Source organism: Hylobates moloch, unplaced genomic scaffold (assembly GCF_009828535.3).
Source record: "Hylobates moloch isolate HMO894 unplaced genomic scaffold, HMol_V3 SCAFFOLD_11, whole genome shotgun sequence".
NCBI lineage: Eukaryota > Metazoa > Chordata > Mammalia > Primates > Hylobatidae > Hylobates > Hylobates moloch.
Window position 1 is genome coordinate 89691598 of NW_026652286.1, and position 13127 is coordinate 89704724.

Consider the following 13127-nt stretch of genomic DNA (forward strand, 5'->3'; position numbering starts at 1 on the left):
GTGACAATGGAAGCCATAGGTCGGAGTGAAGGAAGGAAGGAGTTGAGCTGGAGAATGCAGGTGACCTCTAGAAGCTAAAAAAGGCAAGGACACATTTTTCCTTCAGAGCCTCCAGGAGGAATGGCCCTTGCTGCTGTTTTCACTTTCACCCCGTGAGACCCAGCTTGGACTACTGACCTCCAGAACTACAGGCTAAGAAATCTGTATTTTTTCCAAGTCACTAAGTTTGTGGTAATTTGTTATAGTAATAGTAAGACACTAATCAATCTTTCATTATAGTTTTAAGGGTTGTGAAGTTTAGTAGGTATTATTAGTATTAATTTAATTGAAGCTACAACAAATAATTACAAAAGAAGGTTTGAAATTGCCAGGCTTTTCCATGCCACACACCTTTGTGGGAACTACCAGTATCTAGAGAGCTTTGGAGGAAATAAAACAGACATGAAAGCAAAGGAAAAGTATGATTTTATATAAGATAAAGAAAGCCTTTAATTCCTGTGTACTCTGTAATAAGCTAGTGCAGGACTCAAAGAACTTATAAACGATATGAAAGTTCTAAACAAAAGTGTAGCCGTCAGTTTCAGATAGATAAAAAGGTAGGTGATGCTCCAGGATGTACAAGTGAACATTCTTATCTACACAAAAGCAACTCTCAGAAGAACTGTGACCCTGCAAAGGTACCCTTAGGTAACTTTGACCTATAATAAAAATTCAAACTCTCAAATCTCACCTCTACTAAGGAAGAAAATCCTTAGAACTGCTTTATACCCTGCCTTTTCAAGACAATTACATTCTAGCTGTATTTCAGTTTTCTATATGAGACGCCCTTCCTTTTACCTGGGAGACCAGGGATACACGATGCTACACCGGAAAGCGTCGGCAAACATAAATGGCTTATTTTCACATTTACAGTTTCTCTATAGACTGCAGTCACTTTATTAGTAAATGGTGAGTTTGTATTCATTAGGCAAAATGCTGATAGTTTACTAAAATTACGCATGAACAGATCGAGGCAGTGAAAAGTGCTCTCAAGGCACTGTCAGATAAGCAGACTAGTAAAATTTGAGAAGACAAAAAGCTGAACTGCCTATAAGCCACTCTAAGATCTATTTTTCCTAAATTATCATACAATTACAGCCTTTAGAATAAGTATGTTCTGTGTCAGCAGTGACATAAATCAACCTTCTCAAGTGAAGGTGAGAGGGTATACAATTTTAGCAGTTTTCCTTTCCACTTTATTACATATTTTATTTCTTATGTAAAAAAGGACCTGTTAACCAAAGTAATAGTATTTTAAATATCATCCTTTCCCTTCTTTCTCCTCAGCCTAGTTCCAGCTGATACTACATTAAAAATAAACAGGCTGGGTGTGGTGGCTCATGCCTGTAATCCCAGCACTTTCGGAGACCAAGGCAGGCAGGTCACTTGAGGTCAGGAGTTCGAGACCAGCCTGGCCAACATGGCAAAACTCCAACTCTACTATAAATACAAAAATTAGCCAGGCGGGGTGATGCGCACCTGTAATCCTAGCTACTTGGGAGGCTGAGGCAGGAGAATCACTTGAACCCGGGAGATGGACGCTGCAGTGAGCCAAGACTGCACCACTGCACTCCAGCCTGGGCGACAATGAGACTCAGTCTCAAAAAAAAAAAAAAAAAAAGGTGGGGGAGGGGAAGTATTTTTAAAGTTTATCAATTTTCAGGCAATTTTTTTCATTTTAAATTTTCCTTTCTTTCACAATAGTCCCTTCTGAAGAGATGGAAACAGATAATCCCTTGCTTACAGAACCCCAAGGAAAAGCTCCTTTGTCCGTATCTGACATCCTCATTACAGTTCTCACCTGCTATTTTGATATTCAGATTGGCATCCAGAAGTAAATTTTCAGCTTTTAAATCTCGATGAACAATGTTCCGACAGTGACAAAAATAGACAGCTGTGACAATCTGTTTGAACTTCCGACGGGCCTCCTTTTCTGCCATTCTACCATGGGCCACCAGGTGGTCTGTGTTGAAGAAGAATACAGTCAGTTTTCATTTTGGACACTTGTGTAATTTCAAAAGGTAGACTTAAGGAGGGCTACAAGGGGCCCTCTCAAATGAGTGAGTTAAAGAGGCAAAATGAGCAACGAGAGAACAACACATTGATAGTCCTGGTTTGCATCTATCAAAATTCATTAGTAATAAGCATGCAAACTATTTTAAGTATAAATCCTGTTATACAAAAGTATGCATAAGAACACACTTGTACTTTCATTACGAAAAGAGAGTTCTGAGGGTTATAAGGTGTTTTTCAAGGGTCATAGAACTCAGTACCTTTCTTTTCATATCCTCACTGCAGAAGATTGCACAGACATGAGCAAACACACACATGAAGATAAGTATCAGAAATATTTCCTGTGTTAAAGAGGAGGTAAAAAAGCAAGGCCCCAATATTCAATCATTTAAGGAAAGGGTAGACAGAAATTAGTCACTGCTAAGGGGAGAAAACTGCTCGACAGAGCACTCTGTTTAGGTTACTGTCTTTTCTGCTTTCTCAAAGTTCTTCGATTTGACATAAAAACACACTTACTCTGTAACTGTTCTCTGGAGTGCATAGCGATATAGCCACATCTTTATATCTGCATTTATGGGGCGCACCAAATGGTTCTTAAAAAATGTTAATTTTTACAGATAACATCAATCAAAAACCAAGTGAAGTTTCTACCAACTTAAATAAAATCATTTCACTGGCCATGTTGTTAACTAAGGTATATCAAAAGAATTTACATGTGATAAAATCTATAATACTATAAAGCAGGCTATCCTCAACATTCAAAAATGATTTGATGGATTAGCAGGTTCTTTAAGAACTTTCCAATAATAGCAGTAGGTTTATACCAAACCAACGACATACATATCTTTGCCTCAGTTCTTTATCAAACCAACAACACATATAGGTCATGACAGCTAGTGGGATTAGAAATGTCAGCTATGATACAGTTGTTCTGTTAGAAATGTCTAATAGTCTCATGAGCACTGTCCTTTAATCAACTGATCTAGGTGGGAAAAGGACATATTTGCCATCCTAAGCATCCTGAGACAGTAGGAAAGTGAAAAATGAGGGAATATAGATAAATATATTGTGATTTATCAACAGTTTTGGTAGAATACACAATTGTTTTGGTGACATCTCACTCCCTCACAGGACCAGTCAGGTGTATCTTTCCTTCACCACAAAGAGGAAGTTCAGGGTAGCACATATTTACTAGCAATAACTGCCAAGACTGAGTGCCTGTGGCAAGAAATGGCAGGGGAGAAGGCTGAAGAAGGGGAGTTAGATGCCAGCCCATCTACAGAGCAGACTGTAAAATAATTCAAACTCCATTCTGACCACAAGGAATATAACATTCTGGAATGCAAATACTATAGTCACTTTAAGAACATATCTTATATGTAGCTAATATAAATCATTAGGAAAGATCCTCAAAGGAATTATTGTAATTTTTGTTCACCACACACAAGGCTTTTGAAGCATCTCCCTCAAAAATACAAGTCACTGTTATAGCCAAGATTACCGATTTAATAGAAGAAAAAGGAGAAAATAAGAAGTCTTCCATTTAGCAGTTAAAAGGACTAGAATCAAGCTTTCCCTGGGAGGTCAGAGGTGGGGATAAGTAAGCTCCCACTCGGGTGTGTTTAGGCTTCCAATGAGGTATGCTATGAACTTTAAACAACACGAAGTCCAAACTAGGGAGAGTAACTTAACAGACGCTGTGAAAGAAATGGCCATCCATCAGAGGTAGAACGCTATGTTTTCAGAGGCCATTTTCTAACAGTACCTGCTCCTTTGACCCTCTATTTCTCTTAACCCAAGGCCTAATTATTCTAATAATATGTTTTAGTTGCTAAACCTTGTCTAATTAAAGAGCTTTGAAGAGACAGCTATTCTTGAGAAACATAAAAATAAACCCTTATGAAGGTTTACCATCAGAAGCTCATTTGGCCAAGCTACCCATTAATTAAAATGCCCAAGAGACATTTGTCTGGCAGTAAATACTAATTACCAGAACACATCAAAGCGCTTCTTAAATGCTGCAGAATGATTAATTTCACAATTTCCAAAATAAGTGATTTTCTTTTATTAAGAAACTCTTTATAAATTTCTAAGTACCTTGTTTTCCTAAAGTGATTGGAAAGTTCTCAAAACTGTTATACAGGCCAGAAGCTGCTGGAATGCAGCCTAGTTCTGTTTTATCTCTACAGTGACACATCAGTTGTCCCTGGACAAATCATTTATCCTGCCAATACCCCCGCCTCTTGATCTTCTAAATACAAGTAAACTCTGTTGCATGCTATACCCAAAGAAAGAACAGAATATTTGGGAATAAATATGTACTCTGATTAAGAGTATCATACGTCAAAACTTTCAAAGATGCTGCAAAAGATATTTTTGAAAAGGTCCACTGAATACTATACAGGGAATACTTAAACATCTAGTTAACAGAGCACAAAGTCCTTCAGGATTCTGTAGAGCTTAAAGGTGATTTTCTATACATCGATTGTCACTGTTAATGGTTCTGGTTAAAAGGTGTCTGTAATAGCGCACTGGGTAATACAGCTTTAAACTATAATACTTTCCCCAAAGTTACCTTCAGTGTCCCTATAGTTATAGATACAAAGAAGATAAACAAATCACTTTTTTTCCCCTGGACTCTAAATACACTTATGGAACAAATCACTTTTTTTTTAAAGTGTTCACATTAGGTAATTGCTCCTAGCCACTGTGTTCGGGTTTCAAGTTTTCTTCTCTTTGGGAGCACTGTGCTCTTCACATGCAAGCCCCTTCCGGTGGCTCAATCGCATTCAGACCTCAGCCTCTGCTCTGATTTTTGCCCATCTTATCCCCCCAACCCCTACTCCCATTGGTTTGCTTTCACTGTAGACCTACGAGGTCTAGTGGGTGTGCCAGGAAGCCAGCAGCCTGCAGTGGTTTTCAGTCCCTGCTGAAAATCGCCTTTCAGCTGCCTGCTGACAAATAGCTGCTTTATATTTGTATATGCTCTAGAGGCAGGCAGCAAACATTCTTCAAGTTCAAATGTGATATTTAACTTTCAGTGAAGAAATCCAGAGCTGTAGCCCAGCCTGGACTTAACACATAGTCACAGCATTTTAACAAATACTGCAGTACTTTCAGAAGGCAAATGATATCAAATGGCTCCTGAATCCACTCAATATGCAAAGTAAAATATATGTTGAACCTTGTCAGGATAAACTCCAAGTGCAAGGAACTCCAGAGTTGTTCTGCTTCTTCCAGGCAATTCAGTGAACTACCTCTCCTAAATACTGAGCCACAAATACTACCCATATCCTCATCCCAATCATCCACACTGCAGCCACGCTCCCAGCTAGAGTCCGGCCCCCTCCCCAGCCCCACCAATCTAAACGAACCTCAAGTAGACATCTGCTGCATAAAGTCAAGCCCATCACACTAAGCTTTTTTCACCATCAATCAACTACTTATCTATTTAGTTGCCATTATAGGTCTGGGACAAATTTAAAGTTTTCTTTAACCACAACTTCACTCCAAACATGTACCCAGACAGGGATGAGGTGACTCTTGGTTAAAAGGAAAAAAAAATGGTTCTCCTGTTTCAAGTGCTTTTCAAAAGAAAAAAGTAAAACGAAGTAAAAAAAAAAAAAGTAAAAAGTGCTTTTAAATTCTCTTTCTCACTCTCCCATGACCATGACTTGGCATTGGTCTTCTTTAATCTTTTTGGTCTGCCCTTCCTTGCAAAATGAAAAGAAGTGATATTAAGAGATTTACATACCCGACGAAGAGTAATATTGTTAGAAGTACAGGAAATCGATTTTGAAGTTTCTAAAGTATTACAGCACCAGCACGTAAGTTTGCTTCAGAATTCACTGTTTGTAATTTTGTCCCAATAGTACTCAGGAAGAAAATATCTTGTGGTACATTTAGGTTCTGACCTTTCAAAGAGCAAAAATACACAGAAGCCAGTCTTAGGTTCCCTAGGCCAGCTTCAATGGAGTGTCAGAGGTATGCCACTAATGGGATAGTGGGGGGGAGCCAACATTTCTTAAAATAAGTCACTTTTCCACTCTAAACAGACAGTGTCTCCATTTGTCTGCTAAGTCTACAGCTCACAGCTGATGCAAAACACTAGCTGAAAATGAACATACCCTGACGGCAGGACATGCAATAGGCAGAAGTATCACATTTCAGTGAAGAATGAACCCAGCCTAGAAAGGGGAAAAGGCAGTATGTGTGCTCATCTTCATCTTAGGTGACTACCTGAAAAAACTTCTGCCAATTCCAAACTAACCACAGCTAGTAGTTCTTTGCTTTGCCACTCAGTTCTATCATTTCTTCTTCCTACACCCATGGAAACGACTTCCTGTTTATCAAACAAACGCTTCTTTCCAAAAAAGCAGGGCGAGGCCAAGATAACTCAGCTCCCCCTAAGCAGGTTAATAAGAGTGCACTCGCTTTAATATCCTATTGTCCTCTAACTCCCAGGCGCAGCTGCCACTGACTAGAGGAAGAGGGTTTGTCATTTTGTCTTCCTTGCCAAGAATCTAACTACCTCTTACCAGGCTTCTTGACTTGTTGCTGCTTCTTGTTCCTATCTCTTTTCTTTGCTCCTCCATTGACCAGGCCAAAATCTTTTACGGCATCTTTCATTCTTCTCTTTCTCTCACACCCTGCATCCTATCCATCAGCAAATTCTATTAACTCTACATCCAAATCATATTCAGAATGCAACTATTTCTCACCCGTCTTCACTCCGCTCTAGTGCCACCAGCCTCATTTAACAGCAACTACCTCACTCCTAGACTTCTGCAATAACCTCCTAGGATTACTCCTCAAAAGAGCAGCCAAGGTAGTAATCTTTTTTAAAAAACTTTTTATTTTGAGATAATTATAGATTCACAGGAAGTTGCAAAGACAGTGCAGAGAGGTCCCATGTACCCTTCGCCCAGTTTCCTCCAATGGTTAAATCTTATACAATTATAGAATGACATCAAAACCCAGAATCTGACATGGGTACAATGTGTATGTATAGTTCTATGTCACTTTATCACATGTGTAGATTTGTGGAACAACAACTGCAATTACTACAATAGCAATTACAACTATTCGGACTCAGTCATTACTGAGTACTCTCACATATATGCCTGCATGTGCAAACGGATTTTGCCTTTTCCCCTGTTCAATTTTTTGTATCAAAAAAAGATACAAAAATATTTCACCACCACAAAGATCTCCGTTGCACTACCCCTACACAGTCACGCTTGTTCCTCTATGCCCCACCATCCCTAACTCCTAGAAACCACTAATCTGTTTCCCATTTATGTAATTTCATCATTTTAAGAACACTATATAAACAGAATCATACAGTCGGCGACCTTTTGAGACTGGCTTTTTTATTTTCTTGTTTTTGTTTGTTTGTTTTTTGAGACAGAGTCATTCAAGCTGGACTGCAGTGGCAAGATCACAGCTCACTGCAGCCTTGACCTCCTCCCACCTCAGCCTCCCAAGCAGCTAGGACTACAAGCATCTGCCACCATGCCTAGCTAATTATTTAGAGATGGGGTTTCACCAAGTTGACCAAGCTGGTCTCAAACTCATGGACTCAAGTGATATTCCTGCATAGGCCTTCCAAAGTGTTGGGATTACAGGCATAAACCACCATGACTGGCACCATAATGTCCTTAAGATCCATCCAAGTTGATGTGTCTATTAACCATTTGCTCCTTTTTTTTTTTTTTGAGGCAGAGTCTCACTCTGTCGCCCAGGATGGAGTGCAGTGGCACAATCTTGGCTCACTGCAACCTCCACCTCCGGGGTTCAAGTGATTCTCCTGCCTCAGCCTCCCGAGTAGCTGGGACTACAGGCGTGCGCCACCACATCCAGCTAATTTTTGCATTTTTAGTAGAGACAGGGTTTCACCATATTGGCCAGGCTGGTCTCAAACTCCTGACCTTCTGCTCCACCCGCCTTGGCCTCCCAAAGTGCTGGGATTACAGGTGTGAGCCACTGCACCTGGCCCCATTTGCTCCTTTTTACTGCTGAGTAGTACAGCATGGAATAGATGTACAAGAGTTTCCTTATCCATTCACCTACTGAAGGACATTTTGGTTGTTTCCAGTTCTTAGCTATTACAAAGAAAGCTGCTATCAACAATTAAACAATTGTGTATAGAATTTTATATGAATATAAGTTTGCATTTTCTCTTTTCTTCCTTCCTCTCTCCTCTCTCTTTCAAGAGACAAGGTCTTGCTGTGTTGCCCATGTTGGAGTGCAGTGGCCCAATCATGGCTCACTGTAGCCTCAAACACCTACACTCAAACAATTAAGTCTGCATTTCTATGTAGCAGGGCAATTCTTTTAAATCTTAAATAAGATCACATCATTTTTTTCCGTCAAAACCTCCGATGGGTTCCCAGCTCATGACCTCTGACCTCACCTTCTTTCACTGGCTCTCTCGTTCTACTATAACCACATATGCCGCCTTGCTATTTCTCAAACACAACAGAAATACTCCTGCCACAAGGCCTTTGTTCTTTCTATTCTTTCTACTTGGAATGCTCCTCCCCAAATAGCTGCATGATCTTTTACAAAAGTATAACCTTCTCAGAGACGTCTTTCCCATCTCTATTGTCAGCTTACCTCCTGATATTTCAATTTCATATTCACTTCCCCTACGCACTTTATCATTTTCTAACAAATGACACATTCTACCCTACTTAGTTTGTGTATTATCTGTCTTCTCCACTAGAAAACAAGCTCCGTGAGGGCAGGCATTCTTGCCATTTTGTTCAATAATGTTATCTAGTACAAGGAACGGTATCTGACACATATTAAGCACTTAAGTATTTATTAAAAGAACAAAAGATGATTGAATACATTCCTATCCCTGTTTATTAAAACTATTTCCTGAACCTTAGATTTTATTAGCAAAATGAATGCTAAATGCTATTGCTCAGCTCAATGAATTCAAGAGTCTTCCCAACTAATCTAAAAAGGCATACTAACATATATGACCTATCTTCATATATCCAAGTCTGTACTTGGTATACAAGCAAAAAGTACACTAAATTTTCTTCTGTCTCTTCCAAATAAACTAAACTTTTTCCTTGAGAGTTTTGAGAAAACACAATTTCTTTGTGAAACACATTATCACAGGATATGCTTTAGTTTCGAAAATGTGGAACTAGAACTATTTTTTTTCTATGCCTCCTTATTACACATAAAATAGTACTCTGCCTGTGATGGATACTTAATAATTATAGATTAGGCCAGGCATCGTGGTTCACACCTATAATCCCAGCACTTAAAGACCAGCCTGAACAGCAAAGCAAGACCCCACTGCTACGAAAAAATTTAAAAATCAGCCAGGCATAGGCCGGGCACAGTGGCTCAAGTCTATAATCCCAGCACTTTGGGAGGCAGAGGTAGGTGGATCACCTGAGGTCAGGAGTTTGAGACCAGCCCGGCCAACATGGCGAAACCTCATTTCTACTCAAAATACAAAAAAAAATTAGCCGGGTGTCGTGGCGCATGCCTACAGTCCCAGTTACTTGGGAGGCTGAGGCAGAAGAATCGCTTGAACCTGGGAAGCAGAGGTTGCAGTAAGCCAAGATCGCGCCACTGCACTCCAGCCTGGGTGACAGAGTGAGACCCGGTCTCAGAAAACAAACAAAATCAGCCAGGCATGGTGGTATGCACCTGGTAATCTGTTGAGAGGCTGAGGCAGGAGGATCACTTGAACCCAGGAGTTCGAGGCTGCAGTGAGCTATGAGCATGCCACTGCACTCCAGCCTGGGCAAGAGGGCAAGACACTATCTTTAAACTATTATTAATAATGATAAATTATTAATGATATTATTAATACTTATTAATTTATTATTATAAATTAACTCAAGAAGACCGGGTCTCACTCTGTCACCCAGGCTGGAGTGCAGTGGCACGATCTTGGCTTACTGCAACCTCTGCTTCCCAGGTTCAAGCGATTCTCCTGCCTCAGCCTCCCAAGTAACTGGGACTGTAGGCATGCGCCACCACACCCGGCTAATTTTTTTTTGTATTTTGAGTAGAAATGAGGTTTTGCCATGTTGGCCGGGCTGGTCTCAAACTCCTGACCTCAGGTGATCCACCTACCTCTGCCTCCCAAAGTGCTGGGATTATAGACTTGAGTATTACCAATGAGAGAAGAGACTATAAGCTTTTACAAAAACACTTTTTTTACTCTTCATTTTGCTATCAAACAAGGTTTGTAAACTACATATTTTTTAAGTTGTCTTCATAAAAAACATGCCATCCTTTTCATAAAGTCCATTCACAGTAATGTATAAGGAAGGATTTGTTTTCTTATGGCTTCTTAAAAACTATTTCTAGACTAAGCATAAACCCAGGCAGCCTTTGAAACAGAATCTCGTATATTACAAAAGGCCTTTCAAAAATGTTATTCAAGTTTTCTCATATAGTACCAATGTTTCTCATGCTACACCAAGGTATTAGCAATAGTTGGTTTGCTAATCCTGTAACAGAGGTTCTAACCAGATCCTAGTATAACCTGCATGCTCCAAGTCAACAGAGGTACCTTTCGATTTGTTAAAATATTGACTATCAAAATGTTGCAATCCTAGCTCTAACTAGTCTTCCAAAGGGAACAGCTCAAGTACATGTCTCCAGGGAATTTTATCTAGCATGAGATGGTAACTAATGCCAATACATAAGGCTAATGGCTTCCAAATTCACTGTTTCTAGTCACCTAACCTCCTGAGCTCCAAACTCCTGTTTTCAAATGTCTACTGAAAAACTTCATCTAGGTGTTATAAATATATCTAAATTTAGGCCAGGTGTGGTGGCTCACACCTGTGATCCAAGCACACTGGGAGGCCAAGAAGGGAGGATCACTTGAGTCCAGGAGTTCAAGATCAGCCTGGGCAACATAGCGAGATCCCATCTTTATTTTTATAATTAAAAAAAATTTGAAAGGTATCTAAATTTAACATGGACCAAACTGAACTAATGTTCTCTTTGTTTGTTTGCATTTTTTGAGACAGAGACTCATCCAGGCTGTCATCTAGGCTGAAGCGGGGTGGTAATGATCTCAGCTCATCACAACCTCTGCCTCCCAGGTTCAAGTGATTCTCCTATCTCAGGCTCCCAAGTCACTGGGACAACAGGTGCCACCATGCCCAGCTAATTTTTGTATTTTTAATAGAGACGGGTTTTCACCATGTTGGTCAGGCTGGTCTCAAACTCTTTACCTCAAGTAATGCAACTACCTCAGCCTCCCAAAGTTCTGGGATTACAGGCATGAGCCACAGCACCTGGCCTGAGCTAACGTTCTCTTTATCTTCCTGCTGTAACCTAGTTCTCCTCCTGAATCCCTATTACCATCATCTAGATGTCCATGAAAGAAACTTTGGAATCATCTTCAACTCCTCTTTCTTCGTCACTCTTAACATCCAAATACTTATAAAATATGCTAAATTTTCGACTTACATTAAAACAGTATGCCTCCTCTTCTTCATCCTTCAGGTTTCCCTTTCTGCCCATTATCCTTTACATTGTTACCAGTTATTCTAACACATTTATTCGGTCGTGTCATTCATTTAACTTAGAACTTTTCGACAAAATCTCATAGCCTACAATATATAGTTCTAATTCATAAACATGGTTCACTTGCATGTGTACTTGCTGTTTCACCAACATGCTGTACACTTTGCTCAGGGTTTTACTTCTTGCTGGAATGCCTGTCTCCTATTCTCATCCCCATCCCCACCTGAACTTTGGAATTCAAGGTTATCCTTTAAAGTCCAGCTTAAAGATCATTTCTCTGAAGCTAACCCTAACCTACTCACCCGCCCTAAAAAAACTGCTCCATAATTTGTGTCTAATGACATTTGATCTATCTGCCTCTATGACATCAGCAAACAACTATATTACAGTAATTTCTTATCCTGTGTGTCTTCCCTTCTAGCCCATGGATTTTTGGTCCATGGATGGGTTTATATCCATGAAGCACTGCAAGACGTAGAAAAATATGTAGAGTGTGTTTCTGTTTGTGTAGGAAGGAAGGGAAAATACAAATACGCATGTGTATGCATGTGTGTATATTTATTTAGATTTGCCAAAAGGAATAATGTTAAATAAATGGTTACTTATGGAAAAGGTGTGGAAGCCAGATATGTGAATGCACCCTGTTTTGTAGCTTTAACTTTGGAAACAAGTAATGTCTTACATAACTGAAACAATTCAGAATTGAATCAAACAGAAGAAACATTTCTAAAAATTGAAAGCAACCTGTAAAAAATAGATTATGGTACATAATACCTAACTGTACATAAAGTTAAAAGTATTCTGCTAGAGCAGCCCAAATAGACTAAGACAATTCTTCATGGGATATATCCTAAAAACAAAAAGAACCACAAGTCTCCTTATTATTCGTAATACTACTGGTATTGTTTTCCATCAATCAGTCTCTCCCCTCACTCATATCAAAAAAGTGATTATGTTAAAGTCATCTGGAACCACAATTTTCAACATAAGAGAAAAGTGAACTAAAGATATATTTAAGAAGTAAAAATGCTGAAATCTTACATTTTAATTGGAATGTTAGTATAAACTTGTTTCATTTTCCTCTATTAAAAATATGTGTTTCACAGCTCTGTCCCCTCCTTTAAGCAATAATAACCCAGTAGCACTAACGACCATCCCTGAGGCCCAAATTCTGGTCTTTAAATGCTATTTTCCATTTAAAGAAACCAGAGTTGGCCAGGCACGGTGGCTCACGCCTGTAATCCCAGCGCTCTGGGAGGCTGAGACAAGTGGATCACTTGAGGCCTGGAGTTCAAGACCAGCTTGGCCAACATGGTGAAATCCCGTCTCTACTAAAAATACAAAAATTAGCTGGGCATGGTGGCGTGTGCCTGTAGTCCCAGCTACTCGGGAGGCTGAGGCGGGAGAATCACTTGAACCTGGGAGGCGGAGACCGCAGTGAGCTGAGATCACACCACTGCACTCCAGCCTGGGCAACAGGGCGAGACTCCATCTCAAGGGGAGGGGAGGGGAGGGGAGGGGAAGGGAGAGGAGGGGAGAGGAGAGGAGAGGAGAGG

The 13127-nt window shown here is 39.9% G+C and overlaps 1 protein-coding gene across 11 annotated transcripts in view; it reads right to left on the minus strand.

Moving 5' to 3' along the window:
- The window catches only part of SIK3 (SIK family kinase 3), a 269595-nt gene that overhangs the window by 87209 nt on the left and 169259 nt on the right, over positions 1–13127 (minus strand). For all 11 annotated transcript variants that reach the window (XM_058446635.1, XM_032167483.2, XM_032167481.2 and 8 more), the window contains one exon: positions 1841–2002. In XM_058446635.1, coding sequence (XP_058302618.1) covers positions 1841–2002 — 162 coding nt within the window. The remainder of the gene's footprint in view (positions 1–1840; positions 2003–13127) is intronic.